This window comes from Mytilus trossulus, chromosome 2 (assembly GCF_036588685.1).
Source record: "Mytilus trossulus isolate FHL-02 chromosome 2, PNRI_Mtr1.1.1.hap1, whole genome shotgun sequence".
NCBI classification, from domain to species: domain Eukaryota; kingdom Metazoa; phylum Mollusca; class Bivalvia; order Mytilida; family Mytilidae; genus Mytilus; species Mytilus trossulus.
The window spans coordinates 40,518,942-40,539,242 of NC_086374.1; the positions used below are offsets into that span (position 1 = coordinate 40,518,942).

Here is a 20,301-nt window from a genome sequence, read left to right on the forward strand (position 1 = left end):
CAACGCTATCTTACCACGCTACTACTGCTATTATAGCACGCTCTTACCACGACCAAACTACGATCATAAAACATTTAAACCGCGATCTTACTACGCTCCCAGCAATAAGACGCAAGCAAATTGTTCGTTGTCTCATTTGCAATCTTGTCCCATATCCTTTTTATGTATTTATAGAGTGCACGTGCACCAAAGGAAATTTAATTCATGCTTGGATATAAGTGTACATGTAAATGAATTATTGCATTATTGTTAGATTCTTGTTAAACTTGGTTTCTTGTCATTTTAAGCTACATGCACAAAACTTTATATCGGTCAATAAATTTATTCTTTATATCAAACGAATAATTTTCAATTGAGGTAGCTTCAAGTTTTCAATTTCCGGTCTTCAGCTATATTCATTCTATAAATTTGCACTCCAGGTTTTCTTCATATACACACCTCTTTACGTACTTAGATTTTTACCATAACGAGCATTTTAGTAGTAAAACAAATGTTTCATTTATTGATTGATAAAATCTATAGTATTTAACATTACTTTGTTCACTAAACTAAAGACCGAAGAGTATTCTGCAGGTGAAATCGTGCATGGAAACGTTGCTATTTACAACCGATGAATGAAAACTAATCAATTTCTACAACACACAATATTCATATAATAATTCGCCAGTTAATATAGCATCAGATGTTTCATGATAAATGTTTTCTGTCTGATCGTATAGAGTAAAACAATAATTAAAGGTGTTGTCTAAACACATCTCCCGTGGTCTTTCAGTGAAATTGATTGGAGTACAATGAACATGTATTACCGATGCAGTTAAAAATAAGAAGCGTAATAAAATCGACAAAATATGATCTGAATTTATTGAGAAATTGCGTACTTGCCGACCCCCAGAGCAGACAACGTGGGTTTGCCTTCTGTAGACCTGTGCTATATATATTGAGATTTCACAGAGCTTTCAGTTAATTTCAATTTCTCAACAGAACCATCAGAAAGCATATCAATATAAAAGACTAATAACCTGCACGTGCTTCTGGTAGGGGAAAGGGACTATAGTAGTTCAGTGAATACCTGAAACTTTATCTTGATAACACAAAATCTTATTTCTTATATTGTGAAAGAGTTTTGGTTCCATTCCGTGATGACTGGATTAGATGCGTTTGTTGGAAGCTGGCAGGAGCAATCCAAGGAAGGTTTTGATGAAATGGCTAGTGCCTTAGGTAAGTTTAATATAACTTTTATATATGAGAGAAAAACAAAATAAATCCCAAAATATGTTCGATGCTATTTATTTGTATTGCAGATGAGATTTTGTATGTGTGCTGTTTAGTTTACATACTTTAATTGTTCGTGAACACTTTTGTCAATGTTGGGGACATCTTCCCATTGAATTTGTTCCGAACACTGTTATTTCTGCCTTTAATATAATGTGATCCTTTATTAGAATGCATTTAAAATTTCATTTCACAGCAATCGCACCTGATAAAAGTTCATCAACACGTACATCTAAGTAATTGTGTCATGTTTTTTTTATCTAGTTTGTTTCAACATTGGTATCTTAATTTATATATATACATGTGTTACTTTTAAATATAGCTTGTTTTTATGAATTAATGAAGTTATGTAATAGTTATGCACAAGTTAACGTATATTGTATCATTGATTAACAAGCACTTCTAGTATATAGAAAATTGTTAATATTACCAGTAATAAAATAATTTACTAATTCAGTGATACTGTTTTTACATTGGTTTGTCGTGGTTTATCTTTAAGATCAATCTGTTGATTTGAGTGTATAATTGACATTTTGAGTCGATCTATGTAAAAACAAATTATTATTAATGGTTCATATATGTTTTAAAAAGAGTTTGTCCCTTTAAGAATGTTAAGATTTTTGCTATCTTTTCATTGATCTGTACTAGTTTGTATGAAATTTCAGTTTTATGCTGTCTGAGATTATGTAATGAAATCGATCGATAACGTTATACCAAAAATATTAAATGAAAAAAACAAAAATACTTTCCACAATTGGAAAAATTTGTGATGTCGTTGTTATATATTCGAATCTAAAATACTCACAACTCAATGGGTGCAATATACGTATGAGTCAAATTTCATACAGGGGCTTTTCGTATAATGGAAAATGAGAGTTAGCACTATACTTAAATTCACAGAAAGGAGAAAAAAAATATGTATAAATGTACAACCATTTAAAACTTTGGATAGATATTCAGATATTTGAACGATGAAGTCAGTAACTATGCCTTACTCCATGTAATGTGATATTTTGAATAAGATATTGGGCGGATATAAAATTTTAGTTCCAAAGACACGCATCTCTTAAAATTCTTTTATTTGGAACATTTGAGATCAAAAGTCTATCAAACCCGTATCTATAAGGTACTTCACAAAATGGACATGTAAGGTTTATATTAGCTTATGCTTATAATAGGCAGAGATATATAATACAATTATCATATGTCTCTGTAATAGGTTATTCGTTTATTTCACAAAAATATCAAAATTGTGTATGTAAAATTTATATTCAGACTTTATCCGATATAAACATATTCATTTTAGCTGTAACAGATGGTTTAGTTTTAACAACATGTCCTCAAAGAACGACGATTTTATGCTGTTTTTAAACTAAGGAAAACAAGATAAATTCATTCTCTTAGAAATTAAGAATTATTTATACGCGATAAAGATACATGAATTATGTATTTTTAAAATCGGATTGTAACAACCACAACCGTTTGTATATGATGCAACAGATGGTAGTTTTACAATCTGAGGACAAATTTCTTCACGCACCATTAACTTGCTAAACGAGATGTTTATTGATATGCGATCAGTAAAAGAAATAAGGCTTGCACTTCTGTCACTGACAAACTATATACCTAATCAAGCGGACTCAAAGACAGAAGGACTATCATAAACTATATTCCGATACGATTCAACTCTGCTATGAATTCCTGTAATGTAGGTTGATATAAAAAAAAAGAAGATGTGGTATGATTGCAAATGTTATGAGACAAATGACAAATGACACAGAAATTAACAGCTATTGGTCAGCGTACGGCTTTCAACAATGAGTAAAACCCATACCGCAGTCAGCTATAAAAAGCCTCGAAATCACAAATGTTAAACCAATCAAACGAATAAAACTAACGGCCTAATGTATGTACAAAAAAAAGCATTAACGAGAAACATATATGTAACACAGCAACAAACAACAGAATGTGCGGCTTTAAACATGCTAGCTGCTTCCCAACCCTCCCCTTAACCTGGGACAGTTGTGTTACAGTACAATGTAAAAACGAACTATAAAAATCAGTTTGTTTTTGGTTGGGTTTTTTTTGGGGGGGGGGGGGGGGGGGTAATCTATTTTCTGATAGGCATTGTTACCAATTTTTATTTTTCTGTTGATACGATGATTATAGGTTAACTTATTAGCAAAACATGTTAAGTTTGGAGCCATAAGCCTTCCCTTCAACATATGTAGATTTTTCATGATTTTCTAATTTATTTTCTTGTCATCATTTGTCAATTGTACAAAAGCATGAACACTGATTTCTACTGCCACATTCTGTGTATGTCTGTCAAAATCCAAGGACCTGTATTTCAATGCTTGTCTGTAGTTGCCGTCTCAATTGTTTTTGTTTCTGTTGTTGCTTTGCTTCACATCAAGTTGCTAAAATGATAAAAGCTTACTGTATATGTTATAGATTTCGTTCATTAGCAATATACTTCTTATCTTGCATTAGAAAAAAGGAACGAAAATTATCGAATTGTGCATTAAGTGCCTTGGAATATTCACGTTAATCTCTTACTATTGTTTGCATGGCTAATTGTCATTCTTCATCTCAAGATTTTTTTTTAAGCTAGTCGGGATTTTTAAAATTTTGTCTAGACTATGATTAATTGGATTAATCAGCATGTTTGCTTTGGATATAATATTTGTTCGTAATAATAAAAAAATGATTAGTGAATGCAGTACTGTGCAAATGACGATTATTATTAAAATTATCCCAGTGTTTGAACTTTCATATTTCTACATATTTCCCAAATTTGTATCCATAATTACTCTCATTGTTTGGCATTCTCATTATATGTAACAAATACAAAAAAAAGTCGATTGGTTCTTTCAAAATACAACCAAATTTATCTTCCCTCATGAATTTTTAATGGTAAAACTAATATATATCCAAAAATGACGTTAGTTGCCCTTTTCATGATATTAGTTTTCAATAAAAATTCTAAACTCAGCAAGAAAAACATTAATAGTATGGATATCTAAAGTTTCATCTATTAAGAAATCCATATCAGTTTATTGTTAGAGGCTACATTTAGAAATAATATTGCTGTTCTTAAAGAATTGGACCGAAATTACAATTGAAATAAAACAATACTAATACAAAGTCACATACTAAACTAAATTCTATACATTAATTTATCATAACTTTAAAGAGACCGGTTGTTTGAATGGTCAATTATATGTCTATTCCGATTTGAAAAATACCTGTGTCCCTATAAAAATACAATTTCTACCGGCAGGTAATTTTTATGTTTGTTGGCTACAAATAGAACCTTAATATTCGTCGTACTTCGGGACATATTGTTAGAAATAATCCATCTTGTACATTCAGAATGAATACGCTTATACAGGGCACAATCTGATTATATGTATTTTATATACAGAATTTTGATGTCTTTGTCAAAAGAAAAATCAGCCTTTTATATTTTATCATATTATATTGCTCATTTTACCTTGGATGGTTGTCATCAACCGTTCTGAACTTTAGTTAACTCTGATCAAACAAATATAGGAATTAGTATTGGAAATAGGAATTAAATATGAAATGTCATTTCCATCTTGTTAATTTCTAATAACATCGATAAAGCTAATAACTGTAGTTATATCGTCCTTCAGGTATAACAAACTAACTGTTAGATTTAGTTGTTAAATATATTGCTGGTGGAATTTTTCTGACATCAATTTGTCCATTCATAGTTTGAACAAAACATTTTTTTTTTTAATTTTGTTTACATTGTGATAAGGTTCAAGTGTAATTTGGACATTGTACATGATGGTATTGTTTTGGACTGTTTATGATATTGTATTAATAAATCTTCTTAAACGTACAACCACTTTTATTAAAGCGTGGAATGAGAAGATTTCATATCAGCAAGTAAAAGGTTTTGATCTGTTATCAGTAATATAGAGCACTCTTTGATACCCTATCTTTGATTCCCTATCCCAATTTAAAAACTTCATAGAAGTTATTTTTAGATACATCTAATTAAGTTTTGTAAAGTTTATGATTTTTTTAATAACTTTTTATGTAACCCTCTATGGATCCGTAGGGGCTAAGTAGCGGACCATATAACTTATAAAAGTGTGTAACGTTTTTGAAACAAAATTGTTTCATTTTTTGTGTTTTTTAAAGGTGAAAGTGTTAAAAAAATGTATTTTTAAAATCGTGCAATATAAGCAATTTTTATTTAGAAAAATTGGGATGCAAAGGCTTTATGAACGCTGGCCAATAAAGAGTACTTATAGTGAACAGACATTAATGTTTCTCTCCTGTAAAAAACCACTTTGATAAAGCTATAATATCTAATCTCATATTTTCCACTATTAGTAATTGTTAGAACCATTTATTGGATAAGTTTATTACGTAAGTGATATTGATTAATGCGATTGCCTCAGAAATAAATTTCAACAGTTAATAGAGATTAGATTTTGCAATGAATTCGAAATCGACCATCAATTTCAATTTTTCTGTAGTCAAAACATATTTCAGGCGGCTTTATATAAGACAGACCACTGAGATACCATGATGATATAATGTTCGTTTGATTAAATCAGTTTTGTGCAAACATTTATAATGATGACATCTTGAAGGGTTTTTAAATTAATTGCATATGATAAACAGTGTTCTGAAAGTAACTTGCTAGAAACAAAATGCATTTATATTGACGAAACTGCAAATTAATATCTAAAATATATTGGCATAGAACCCAGAGAAAACTCAAGGCTAGTTAAAGAATTCTGAAAATTGAATGTGGCTTTGATCATAAAAAAAACTTTTTCGGATTTGTTTTAGATCAATATACTCCTTTCGTACTTATATAACTGTAAACAGCGTTGTCTTTTTTACCCGTTTTCTATTTAAAGATATCTATTGTTCGGGTTAACTGTGAGTAAAATAGGGATCGACCTCAAAAGAGTGTAAATATTTTCCTGTTTTGAGTGATTTTTTTTTACGAAAATTAATTTAAAAAATATAAAATTTGGACAAAACAATTTCTCCATTGCCATAACATAACTATAATTTAATTTGTAACTATTTTTTTCGCTAAAATATTTTTCTGCCTAGACCAGCCCGTCACAGATCGTCGATGCTTTCCCTTGTTTCAAGTTCACTTGGGTACTCCTCTTTACATTTTACAAATATTTTCATTTCAATACATGCTTTAAAAAAAATAAGCAAGTAAGATAGTAAGGTTACTTACAGCTGATATCTGTTAAATTCATCGAAATTTTGATTCACATACTTGTAACCACTTCAGGACAAATTAGTTTGATTTTGACAATCTGATGAGGATTGACGTACAGTCTGACTGCTTGAGATTGATATAACCATATAATTAAACAGATAAAAATGATAAAACAGATAAAATTTGATAATGATAGAAATAATTAGGGTCTCTACTTCTTGTAACACAGATGGTTGTTACATATATGCGTCCAAGTGAAAAATAAACTCAGACGATAAAATAAAACTCTTAATGTATATTAAACAAGGCATATAAAAGACTTTTAATCATAAATCAGGCATTCGAAGGTAGAGGCATAAAGTTGGAATACCAAACTTCCTTTTTGCAGTGAAAGAAAAGTAAAAAAGACAATTGTAGCCCTCCTTCACATTTTCCTAAAGGACTTATAACTGTAAGATGAAAACAATGTTTAACTTTATTTGCAAATCGTACTATATACGTAGCATATACGAAGAAAGCAAATCGCCTGTATGAAGGCCTAATAATCTTTCTGTAGGATAAACATCACTCTTATTAATAATGCAAACTTTTATTACAGACAATGCTTTAAACTGAGTGCAAAGTGAACATATCGTCGTTTCAGTTTTTATTCTGTTTGTAAAACGTTTCTCTTTTTCTTTGCATCAGCAACTTTTAGCCGAGAAAGAAAACATATTGAGCTAATGATTACACAATTTAATGTTATAAGAATAGTGCGAAATGGTAAATTATAAAAAAATTAAAACTCAAATTGTCAACACTCGTCCAAATAAATTATATCATAGTTAAATGCTGGATCAAATGATGTCTGTAGACCGTTTTTTAATACTTTTCGTTACCTTTTATAAGAACATAGCAGAATACTTTGACTCCTGGTGGTTGAATCTGTGTTCTATTCAGTATAACGAACGTCTGCTTAACCGCGTCATATAAATATACATCAGAGTGATTGACAGCTCGGCACGTTCCGTTTGGTTAACCGCAACAGACGATGGGTAAAATAAATACTCTTAACTATTTTCTGGAATCAGTTTGTGAAAAAACAATACTGGAAGTATCTGTTTGTTTAGATGTGCATTACATCTGGTAGACATATCGCATTGCAATGTATTACTCAACGGCTCTATTTGTAAATACTAATGGTATATACAGACTTTTGACGTAGACCAAGTTTATATTATAGTTCTTCCAAACCAGTTATCTTCCCACGTATTTTAAGCTTATTGAAATACAAGCAAGATCTGAGAGATTTTTTTCAAAAGTGTTATTGTATAGTTTTAAATAATTTTACATATATCCATCTAACAGTCGTATACATTGCTCTTTAACACAATTTGATAACAAACTGCACATTTTATGCTTATTTGTTTTGACGAAAATCCAGAACAGAATTGAACTTTTAAAATTCCTTATTTGGAGAGTTGACTCTTCAAAATGAAATAAAACTTTGTATTTAGATGCATTCATAAATGACGTTCTTTGTACTTGTCGATTCTTCAAGAAGTGGTAAAAACTCGGTAGCTATGTTTTTCAACCGTTTACCTTTTGTTTTAAAATCATCTTTTTTCATATTTTAATTTAGCTTGCACACAAATTGTATATTTAAAAAAAATATTAATGTATGTATATACGTTTGCACTTATGTCAAACATTGACATGCTAATCTTTTACAGTATGCAAACTATGTAGGCCAACTTCTTTTCAAATTCTTGACTCAAAATATCGGCAAAATATATGTATTTTTCTCACTTTGTTTAGGCACTTATTACATAATTTTAAGGAGAACTAATGGGTTTTAAGTAATAAACATTTACATTTCACTTAAGTCATTGTAAAGTAATTAATCTGTGTACCAGGCTATTTTGTAGTAATTTGTCATAAACTAGTTAATATAACTTTTATTCATACTTAATACTTAAATCTAAATCACATTTGATGTTATAACACTCAGTGTATATAAAGTGCGAATCCAGCTAGTTCATTTTTACTGTTATAAGCGGGTATGTCTATTGTAGAATAAAGGATCATGGGAAAACTGTATTTGTTTACGTTTTTAAAATATCAAGTTAAAGGATTTTAAGTTAAGTTTTAACATATTTTCATTGTGATATGTCTTTATAATATACAAACATAGCATTAAAGTTCAAATAAGTGTTATAAAAGCATCATAATATAGCATATCGATTATTGAAAGCGATCCATTTTAACTATAGATGCGATGAATTATCACTGTTAGTGCAGTCATTATTAATGTAGAATTTTCAAAGATGCGAGGAATTTTTATTGTAGAATTAGTTGATAAATGCACTTGCAACAAATGAAAAAAAAACTTAGTTGATGACTTTAGGATTTATGATAAATGTATTTTCAAATTGAAATACAAACTCCTCATTCATTCTTCATCAAATATATAGCTTTTCAAACTTGTAACAAAAGCGATTCTCAAAATGTCATATTGTATTCTTCAGATTACGTTTCTCCTTGATTTTAACTTATATAGGGAATCACTGGAACGTGACAGCAGCGGGCCCTCTTAGGCAGTCGGTGGGCCCCTACTTATGAAAAATTCTAGATCTGCGAATGGATAATACTGCAGAGGTAAAACCATGCACATTTGGGTTATTGTCCCAAAACGAGATACAAGGTTAGATTCAGCATGTCAACGAATTCCAAATATCTATATGAAAGGACTTTTGTCTATAAATTTGGACCCCACAAAATTGAAAAAGGGACCAAAAATATAAAAAAAAATGCATGCATCGGATACATTTGTAATTGAAGGCATGACTGTAACAATAGGATGAATATACAAAAATATCTTATTCTGGGGTCTCATTGGGGGTTCTGATCCCGGATCCCGCTTACTGTTTTTGGCAGATTCCCGTATTCCACTTATTGTTTTGTCAGATTTCCGAATCCCGCTTGTACTATGCAGTTCGAATTTTTTGTAATTATCCGTGTCCCGCTAGACTTCATTTCCCGTTTTTCACTACACAATCATTTGACTTTCACCTGTCACGCTTGCAAAAAATCGGTAATCCGGTGTGACGCTTATACCCAAATGCGACCCACTATTTTACTCTATTTTGACTCATATTAAGCCCATTATAAATATATTAAAAAAGTAGCGTGGATTTTTTATCCCTTTTTATCCCGTCTCGTTTCGTTTTTGAGCCATATTTAGATGTCGTATGTGACAATGAGACAACTCTCCATCCGAGTCACAATTTATAAAAGTAGACCATTATACGTCAAAACACGGTCTTCAACATGGAGTCTTGGCTCACACCGAACAGCAAGTTACAAAGTGCTCCAGTGTAAAACCTTTTAAACGGGAAAACAAAGGTGCAATATATATATCAAGATGTACGTAATTAGTGGTGAAATGGATAAAAAAAAAAATAAGGATAAAGATCCCTATACGCTTTATAAGAAACTAAATGGAATACATTTGAAATAAATGTTATTTCTTTTGAATTTATTAGAGTCAGTGTTTTAAAACAAACTTTCCTCCGTAAGTTAAATTTTATCAAATCTTTCTCTTACTTTCTATCTATTGTTTGAGCAAGTCGGCTAAATTAAGGCTTTACAGCTAATTTCCTAATGCATGTAAAGCAAAACTTTGGTAGGCTTGCTTGCTTTGTTTTTAAAATTGTTTATACAAACTTTGTAAATAAGATTGACATTTTTAAACAATATGAATAGGCATAGTTTAACCTGTATTTTTAATATTTGAATTAAATTTGGTGTTATCATAATGATTATTCTATAAAAAAAAAAGCAAGCATATCAACTAAACACTTGCTCTACATGCTTAAAGAAATGAGCTGTAATAGATAAAAAAAAATAATAATTATACAGTGAAAATGCACCGCATATACAATACTTATGATTCGCTCCACAGTGAAAATAAAAGAATAGTATCATTATTCGACAGTAAACGTGACTAGCATTACGAAATCATCATAGTGGAGTTTAGTTAAATATGAAGAAACTGAATGACAAAACATATTCTACGTTACACAACTTTAATAATTGTATTAAAATGAATATTTTTTACTGCAACAACATCTTACATGTTAGTTATAAAGCACCTGCACGATCTGTTCGTGAAATGTCCTAAATATTCAGCTATTTTGGTATATATTTCACAGCTAGATGGCTTTAGGCGCGATAAAACCCCACTCGCATCTCTTACTTTGTTGTATTAGTATTATATATTTCTGAACATATGCATTTTAACTAATTTTCTTCATTTTCTTCAAAAATTAAAAAAAAATCGTCTGTTTATTTATCATTCTACATTAGACATTTATGGCATATACAGTAAAAATGATATTTTAGGATCCGCACTTTACATACACTGACACTTAATTGCTACTCAAACAATCGTAGAATTTTGTACCTATCACATGCCGTTCAATAACTGAAATAGGAAACAATGCAACCATACTTTAAAATAAAGCTCAAACTTTTGCAGACGTCTTACATATGTGTATTGGCTTCTTAGTACCAAAAAATGTCAATTTTGATAAAAAAAAAAAAAATTATTTAAGTTTTAAAATCTCATATCACTTAGTGTACAACGTGAAAGTTATTATTCTCATATTTGTCCCAGTATCCAGCTCAATCATAGATTTCGATCTTATATTAAAGGCAGACATGAAAATGTCCCTGTTCATTTCAAATAAAATATAAAAAAATGACGTTTAACTTGGACGTTTCGTGGCTGTTGTTTTTGGGTTATTGCAGGAAAAGTTGAAGTTAGACGTGTCTTGGTCGTTTTGTATATAGGATATCGCAGACAAACTTGACCTTAAACGTTTCTTAACCGTTGTGTGTCGGTCATATCCGAAAACAGTTGAAATTTCAATTGTCTTGACTGTTTATGGATTATCTCTGACAAAGTTGATCCTTGGCGTGTTTTGACTGTTGTGTATGGGGTATCTCAAACATAGATGAACTTATACGTGTCTTGCCGTTGGCATTTGGTCATCACATTTGCAGTTGAACTTAAACTTGTCTTGACTAGTTTCCCTCCCAAAGTTTGTCTGCTCTTACCTGGATTTGTTCCTCATTGTTTTATACGCGCGGCAAGTTTGGTTGACTTATAATTTTTTTTAATGTAGTCTAATAATATCAAGGTACTTTATAGACAGAGTGTTTTAGACAACAATGCATAACTATCTCAGTCATCTGTATAATGTAGTGTATCAATATTTGCTGTTACATAACAAGAATTCATCAAATGCACATTCTGATTACAGCATCACATGTTATGTAATGATTGGCTTCATCATTATCTAATTTGGTTAATTCTATTGAAATTCTTATGAAAGAACTTGTCTGTCTGCTATGTTATTTTCTTAACATTTACCAGTTAAAACATAGCAAGGAAGTCTATTGAAGATGGGGTGTAATTTTGAATTAAAATTAAATTCTTTTTGGTACGAAAATATTTAAAAGTAAGAGGAACTACTAGTATTTACAAAGGGAGCATTTGTTGTGTAAAAGATCATTTGAGTGATAAAAAATTGAATTTCATGGTTTTGCCATGTTAATTACTAAATTAGTCTACATTGTCTATGGGAATTTGTCAAAAGAAGTAGTGGCATTTTTTTTTTACTGCCAGATGTTTTTAATAGTGACAAACCAAAATGCCTATGAAAAAAATAGAAATTCAAGAACTTTAGATTATGGAAAAATAAAAACAAAAATAGAAATTAAACATAAATACGTCATCTACTTGGATTTAATTTTATTCCTTGTCATTCTGTATCGCATTTGTGATTAATCAACCTAAGGGATATGTATACATCGCAAATAGACTGTTTCCCCCTCCTATCTTTGTACTCATTCAGTTCACAAATATTTTAATTTCTTGCGCGACTCCTGATAAAGACAGATCAAACATTAGAGCTGGGCAGAAAAGTAGAACAATAATTATTTTGATAATGAAAATAGTTATTCTTCTAGCCAAAAATTTGATTCATAGTATTTTCTGTACACTATTTAAAGTTCACTTTGAGCTTAACATTATGTATCTTTGGGTTGCAATGTTTCTTTCCCTTGACGGTAATTAAGACATAAAATTAAGCCAATTTGAAAGATAAACTTTCATTAAGAAATAAGATTAACCCTTAAAACACAAAATTTCATTTAGTTATACATTTAACTCAGACACAAAATGTAAAATTCGAATCACTTTATTTAAGCACAAATATCTTGGCATTCTTTTCAAAGTTTTATTTAACACATATTGTCCTGTGTCACTCAAACAAATTTAGAAAATACAAATTTTTTGAAAGCTAATGATTTTCTTATCCCATTCATAGATTACCGTAGCCGTATTTACTACAACGTTTTGGAATTTTGGGTCCTCAATGCTCTTTAACTTTCAACTTGTTCAAGCTATATAACTATTTTGATCTGAGCGTCACTGATGAGTCTTATGTAGACGAAACGCGCCTCTGGTGTATTAAATTTTAATCCTGGTACCTTTGATAACTATTATTGTGGTGTATCCACATTTTCACATCTTAGTCTAATGCCACATCAAACAAACCCATATCAAAAATGATAATTAAACATCTACTTGTTGAAGGATCTTTTAAAAGAATTGTAGATACTTGGAGGTCTTGTAAAACATAAAATGGTACCACTATATTTAATTAAGTATCTCCTTATATAACATACAAAATTTATTTTAATTGATTGCTGCAATGATTTACAACCGGAAAACCCTTCTTTATGTACATACGTAAAAAAATAATATCAAATACAGAATTACATCAAAAGAAGACAAAAACAACTGCTAAGAAACAGTTCTAAGTTTATGTAACTACATATTTATTTTCATTTGAATCAAGATTAAGAACGATTTTAAAACCAACAATACAAAGACAGTACATACATCAATAAGTACGTTCTGTAAGAGAACGTGATGAGTTTCCCTCCCAAAGGTATGCCGTTATGGTTCTCAACATGTAATCAGACAGGCATTCATAAGTAGTCTAACCGCAAGACAAAGCTTTATGGCAGTACTACGGCTTTGTACGCGAACTATTCAATATCATTTAGAGTACAAATGAATTGCAGAAATCTAATTATTGACATTAAAGTAATTTATAGCAGCAATAAGGTAGCAACAGACATGGTGGTAAGCCATAGAGGTAAGGTATTTATAATCATGTTTTTTTATGTTTCCACGTTGGCATATGGCAGTTGATTGTTTACTAGAATAGTACTATAAATCATGTAGAATATTGTTACATGTAAAGGAGTGAATAAAGATATATAAAATGATTATGAACACTGTATTAACTAAATTTATTAGAAATCGCACTATTTCTAATACAAAGAAATTCTAAATACTCGTTTTGCGAACGAAAGCATGACATAAATACAAATAGAATTTTTACTATTTAATTTTTTGAGGACTAATGACTAATTTGTGTGTTTGTATATTATAATTGATGCTTATAAAAACGTTATCTCTGATACTTCTTTTTGTTTCCTTTCTCAAAACAATGACATCCAAAAGGGCATATCGCTCTTTGAAGCATGTCTTCATTATGTTCAACATATATTCACATCCAGCTTTTTTTTGTTGTATGCTTTTTAGAAAGTGTTGCTTAACATTAAGTGTTTTGATATAGAAAATATAATAATTAAAATTTAGCCAAAAAAATACGTTAAGAGTTTGATGCATAGGCTATATACTCTATGAAATATTTAAATATGGTACACTTTGGAGTTTGGTTTAATTATAAACACAACTATGATATTCCTGAATATGCATGAACTATAAGCCACTGGCCAATAAGCCAACCAAAAATCAACCAGTAAATCACAGCTATGAAAAAGATTCGACCTTCATAATCACTGTGCTTAAACGGCCGTGGGTAACTTAAGTTACCCACAGCCCAAGATGGCGGACACTTAACTTTTTGAGATGATAGTTGATACGAAATCTACTTTTTGCAACGTTTTTCATGATCCATGTAAATATTGATAGGATGTCTGAATAAAGAAATCACTTACCATCACTACAAATTTGTTAATTTTGACTTCACTCTAGCGCAAGGCCAACTTTTAAAAAATGCATAAGATGTCCGTAACTTATAAGTAAAAAATAATCAGACTGTCCGTAACTTTATTTTCGGATGTGGGTAACTTTTTTTTCAAAATTGGAAGATTAACAATTTCAACACTTAAAGGACAATAAACACTATCACACCCCTTAAGTATTACATAGATTTATAAAATAACGATATGCTTCAAACTAAACAAGAGAAAAAGCAAACCAGAGTGTCACGGATTTTCCGTTAATTTTTTAAAAATTATTCCCGGGATAAAACGAGATCTGACGGTACGGCGAAGTTATCTAACATTCTTCTAGCTTTATAGATTGTTCACTGATAAGTCCTTGGCCTGTGTAACCGCGGAAAAAAAATTCCTTTCCTTTAAATAATTCTTGAAGTGTTAGCCAAAAAAGTATGGTCTTTTCACTATATATAGTGTGATGTGTTGTTGATTGTGAGAAAAAGATGCAAATATCTAGGAGTAGATGGAAGGCTATATTGTTGAACAGGTGTCAGTTTATTATAGCAATAAAGGTAGATTAAAAATCTTTTAAAAGTTTCATTAACCGAGGGATTCAATAAGATCGGCACGGTATCAAATCATACATATGTTCTATAGAGGTTTCTACTGATTCATCTATGTATTTGGTAAGGATTGACCTCCGAACTTGTTCTCCTAAGGTGATTTTCACATACTAGTATTCACTATTAATGTAATTTCTACAAATGGAAATTGTGAGATTTATAACCTGCGTGTCATGATTTATCATCTAAAACTTAAGCAGTAAACAATCTTTAAAGCCAGTAGAATGTAAGATACATTAATTTTGCCGTACAATTTCCACATAAGAAAATGCCTGTACCAAGTCAGAAAAATGGCAGTTATTATCCATTCGGTTGAGCTTTGGATTTTTTCATTTGATAAGGGACTTTCCTTTTTTAATTTTCTTCAGAGTTCAGTATTTTTGTAATTTTACTTTTTAATGCCTGTACCAAGGCAGGAATGTGACTGTTGTTTCCCATTCGTTTGGTGTGTTAAATTGAGCTTTTGGCTTTGCCATTCCATAAAGGACTTCCCGTTTGAATATTGCTAGGAGTTCAGTATTTTTGTTATTTATCATTTCTTTTTTAAAATAATTACATCCATGAATAAATTTAGATTCTTTGAAAGTTACTGACATCATGCTAAAGTTACGGACATCCCTATTGGTACAAGGAAAAAAGTTACGGACAAGTTGTTTTGAAGTTACGGACATCATAAGTGTTTTGGCAAATCGTGCTGTAATCGTTTATTTTGTAGTAACAAACCTCGTTTTACATTGCATAGTTTCCCTAAAAGATTTATCTAACTTTTTTATTACTGAACATTTCTTTTGTATTCATGGTATTGTAATTATATAGGAGCAAACTTTCTAACCGAAGCCAGGCGGGTCCATCTTGGGCTGTGGGTAACTTAAGTTACCCACAGCCGTTTAAGCACAGTGATAATATCTTCATTAACTTTCTATCATAGGTTTACCGGCTGATAGAAAGTTAAATAAAAAAAAATACTGAACTCCGAGAAAAATTCAAAACGGAAAGTCCCTAATCAAATGCCAATGTCGAGCATTTTATCAACATTATCTTTTCTAATATAGGTTTACCAGCTGATAAAGTCGAGCTTTATAAGGCAGCAAGAACTGCAATTTCATACGGAAAAGATGGCGATGGTTGGGTAATAAATGTTGGCTTGGTTGGTGTTCCTGGTGGCCGAGAATTCAAATTCAGCGTAGGACAGCCTTATGACTCAGCTGATATAGATGGGTCTCCAATGAAGGTATGGATAAGGTGTTTACGGTAAATCGTTAAAAGTGTTTCTTACTGCTTTTCACTATCTACCAAACAGATACAACAGGTCAATATTAATTTTGACAATAATTGGGAATCACCCAGGTCAGGAGCTCAAAGTGTAAAAGTACTTAACAATCATAAAAAAAACTGACTAAAAAAAAATCCAAAAAATCTAACAAAGACAAATAAAAATATTACTGTTACCGATGTATTTCAGAGTTTAGTTAATGTTGATAATGGAAAGCTGGTGGAACAACACACAAATCAGTCTCTAGGAGCAGAAATGAATATAGAACGATGGATAGAAGATGGACAAATGTTTGTAGTAAGTAGTCATTCTTTAACTCTAAGGAAAAGGAGAAGGTCCGGTAAGAGCCGATTTTGGCCTCAAACTGCAGGTTCATCTAACGAAAGTGTTTGGACACTTTTTCAACACTTAAGTGTCTATTTCAATTGATTCGATTAGTTTATGTGAAAGATTTTAACTGATTTAGTCATTAAAAACGCTCTGATTCAAGCTTAAATATGAAAAATCTATCAAATATGCCAAAAAACGTCACTTTTCAGATGTTTTTTGTCAAAATAAAAGGGGCCGTATCCGTGTTCATCCTCAACCTTCAATATTTTGTATTATCATCAAATACAACTTACATTTCAATATAACGAATGAACACGAATGCGGCCACTTTTAATTTAGACGGAAACCGTCTAAAAATGAACCAAAATGCTAAACTTTTGATGATTTCAGTAATTTAGTAAGTCTTAATGATGCTAGAACGTGATATTTGTGCATTGTATTGTCAAACACAGTTCATATTTATGTAGCAGAAGCATTTTACTTTCACAAATATAGCTTAAAGATTACATTTTCTAAAACTGCTATATTTTGGGGCCAAAAAGGGGTCTTACTGAACCTACTCCTTTAATGTTAGTCACAAATTGTGGAAATGAATGTCAAATATACTTTGATTTTCTGTGGTCGAGTTGTTGTTTCTTTGACACATTCCCCATTTCCATTCTCAATTTTATTTACATGCCAAAACACGTATTTACGTAAATCAACGAAATTTGTCATTTTTATTATAAAGAAATCAAATGAACGATAATCAACAAACAGTTTACAAATATTCTTCGAACTTATTCTGTGTGTTTCAATTCTTGATAGTTCATTTTGTTTCTGAAGTCAAATTATCGAGAATAATACAGAAAAGTAGAAAACATATCATAAAATTGTAACGAAAACATACCACTCTTCATAAATGATGTATACTATTATGCAAAAAGTTAATAATATACCTACATATATTATGTTTAAAAGGATTATAACATTTATGTCAAACGCCTCTTTTATTCTTTTCAGAAGACATCGTGCTCTGGATTATCAATGTTATCAAAATATGCTAAAGTTTGATGAAAGACCATTAGATTTCCAAATTATTCGAATTTGTGTATGCAAACCATGAATTTTATTCGATTTCATATAAAAAGAAAGCAAAGTAAATCAATCACAAAGTATGCTTGATATGAGAAAGCAGTAAAGAACATTTTTCATTAGTTATCAATATGCATATCATCTATATGTTCATAATACCATTAAGTGCTGTATATGTTGTTGCAGTTTATTATGTTTATACTGTGTGCCTTTGTCGTCAAACGACATATGAAACATTTGTTATATTTGTTTTTGTAGTGATAACGTTCTTAAAACGTCCAGACTTTGCCAGGATAAAAATGATATTCCGTCAGTAAATTAAATTACTAGATAAACTATTAAATGTAAAAAAAACTAATCTCAATATTTTGGCAAATTAAAACATAATGTTGTAAACTATCTTGTAATTAAAAAAGGTATACTAATAAGGCCTAAATGCTCTTTTACTTTGTACTTTATGGGCCCTTTTAACTTTTATATTATAGAGCGTCACTGATTTTTCCTTTTTAGACAAAACGCGCGTCTTGCGTGCAAATTGTTCATTCTGTTATCTATGATGAGTGTATTTACTGAAACCTTCATGATGCTACAACATTTATGTTACATAAGAACTAAACAGAAAAATCGAATCGACTGGAACAAATTATATGAGCCTCTTTTTCTTGATGTTTTTAATCTATGTATTTGCTAAAATCCCTGCAGCAATGAGCTGAAATCATGATAGTCCTATGATGTTCAATGTAATGAAATTTCGCATGAAGTCTTGCTACATGATTTCATTGGTAGCTTTTTGCATCTCTTTACACCACAGTGACATAACTTACAATATACTTCATTTAAAGAGAGTACCAGATATTACATTTACCAGAATAATTCAATCTATGATAAATAGTAAATTTTACCAAAAATGCATAGCAATGAATAAGTTATAACTACAAAGACAATCATCCGTTTTGAAAGTGTGACATGATTTGATAAAAGTGTAATTCAAAATTAATATCAAAACTGCATGTATTCAGATCTAATTTCCTTAATATTCACTGATCCATATCCTCGAATAAATCATTTACAATGTTAAAAGCTTCGACATAGACAGTGAATACATTTGAAAGTTAACTATGATGCACTTAAATATCAAGCTATTCGTTAACCAATCAAAAAAAATCCGATGATTGTTTTTGTGTAAAATAGTCTAATCAATCAGTATTTCTGTATTGAAAGAACAAAGCTGTCTCAACCAATCAGACATATTATATTTAGAATGGTTTATCAGTCAAATTGACGTGTGTGATTGTTGCTTATATCACGTTAGTATAATTGGTGGAATAGTTGTCGGCATATTTATTTTATTTTATGTTGTTAACAAATAATAAATACTATTATATTTATTAAAAGCTTATCAAGTTAATGTATTTGTTTGTTTGTTTCTGAGGTTTGTTTGTTAGTTTAGTTAACCGATAAACTATACTTATCGACATCATTAGTTTAGAATAGCTAGTTGGAGTACGGATGTTAGAAACCACTTGTCATAATGGCAAAGTCTTTATGATTAGTTAGTTTTGCAGCACAAATCAACGAATTGATAGTGTCTGTTCGTTATTCGTAATCTTATCAGGAAGAAACATAAGAAGTTAGCAACATCCTTTAACTTTACGTTCCGTTCAATTAATTTGAAAATGCCTGAACCAAGTCAGGAAATATGACAGTTCTTGTCCATTCGTTTTCGATACGTTTTGTTATTTGATTTTGCCTTGTGATTATGGACGAATTGATTTTCCTCAAAAAGGAATTTTTCAAAAAACTAAGGATTTACTTACCCCCAGGAGTAGATTACCTTAACCGTATTTGGCACAACTCTTTTGGAAATTTGGGACCTCAATGCTCTTCAACTTCGTATTTGTTTTTGTTTTTTAACTGTTTTGATCTGAGCGTCACTCATGAGTCTTATGTAGACGAAACGCGCGTCTGGCGTATTAAATTAGAATTCTGGTACCTTTGATAACTATTTACACTACTGGGTCGATGCCACTTCTGGTGGACGTTTCATCCCAGAGGGTATCACCAGCCCGGTAGTTAGCACTTCGGTGTTGACATGAATATCTATTATATGGTAATTTTTATAAATTTCCTGTTTACAAAACTTTGATTTTTTCGAAAAACTAAGGATTTACGTACCGCCAGGAGTAGATTACCTTAGCCGTATTTGGCACAACTTTTTGGAATTTTGGGTCCTCAATGCTCTTCAACTTTGTATTTGTTTGGCTTTTTAACTGTTTTGATCTGAGTGTCACTGATGAGTCTTATGTAAACGAAACGCGCGTCTGGCGTTTTAAATTATAATACTGATACCTTTGATTTCCCTGATAGAGGATTGCTGCTCACAAGGAAGCTTATAAACCAAGAGTTGCAAATAG

At 30.7% G+C, this 20,301-nt stretch overlaps 1 protein-coding gene across 1 annotated transcript; it reads left to right on the forward strand.

Moving 5' to 3' along the window:
- Nucleotides 1-627: 627 nt before the first annotated feature.
- On the forward strand, nucleotides 628-19,295 carry LOC134707225 (fatty acid-binding protein 5-like). The gene is made up of 4 exons (XM_063566818.1): nucleotides 628-1,218; nucleotides 16,263-16,441; nucleotides 16,673-16,780; nucleotides 17,816-19,295. Exons 1-4 carry the CDS (start codon nucleotides 1,140-1,142, stop codon nucleotides 17,864-17,866), a joined length of 417 nt encoding a protein of 138 aa, XP_063422888.1. The 5' UTR covers nucleotides 628-1,139; the 3' UTR covers nucleotides 17,867-19,295.
- The last annotated feature ends 1,006 nt before the right edge of the window (nucleotides 19,296-20,301 follow it).

Bases quoted from the DNA above. Each gene is read 5' to 3' on its own strand.
- LOC134707225 (XM_063566818.1), top strand. From the start codon at position 1,140: ATGACTGGATTAGATGCGTTTGTTGGAAGCTGGCAGGAGCAATCCAAG. The intron at 1,219-16,262 runs GTAAGTTTAATA...TTTCTAATATAG, and splicing joins TGAAATGGCTAGTGCCTTAG to GTTTACCAGCTGATAAAGTC. The intron at 16,442-16,672 runs GTATGGATAAGG...GATGTATTTCAG, and splicing joins TAGATGGGTCTCCAATGAAG to AGTTTAGTTAATGTTGATAA.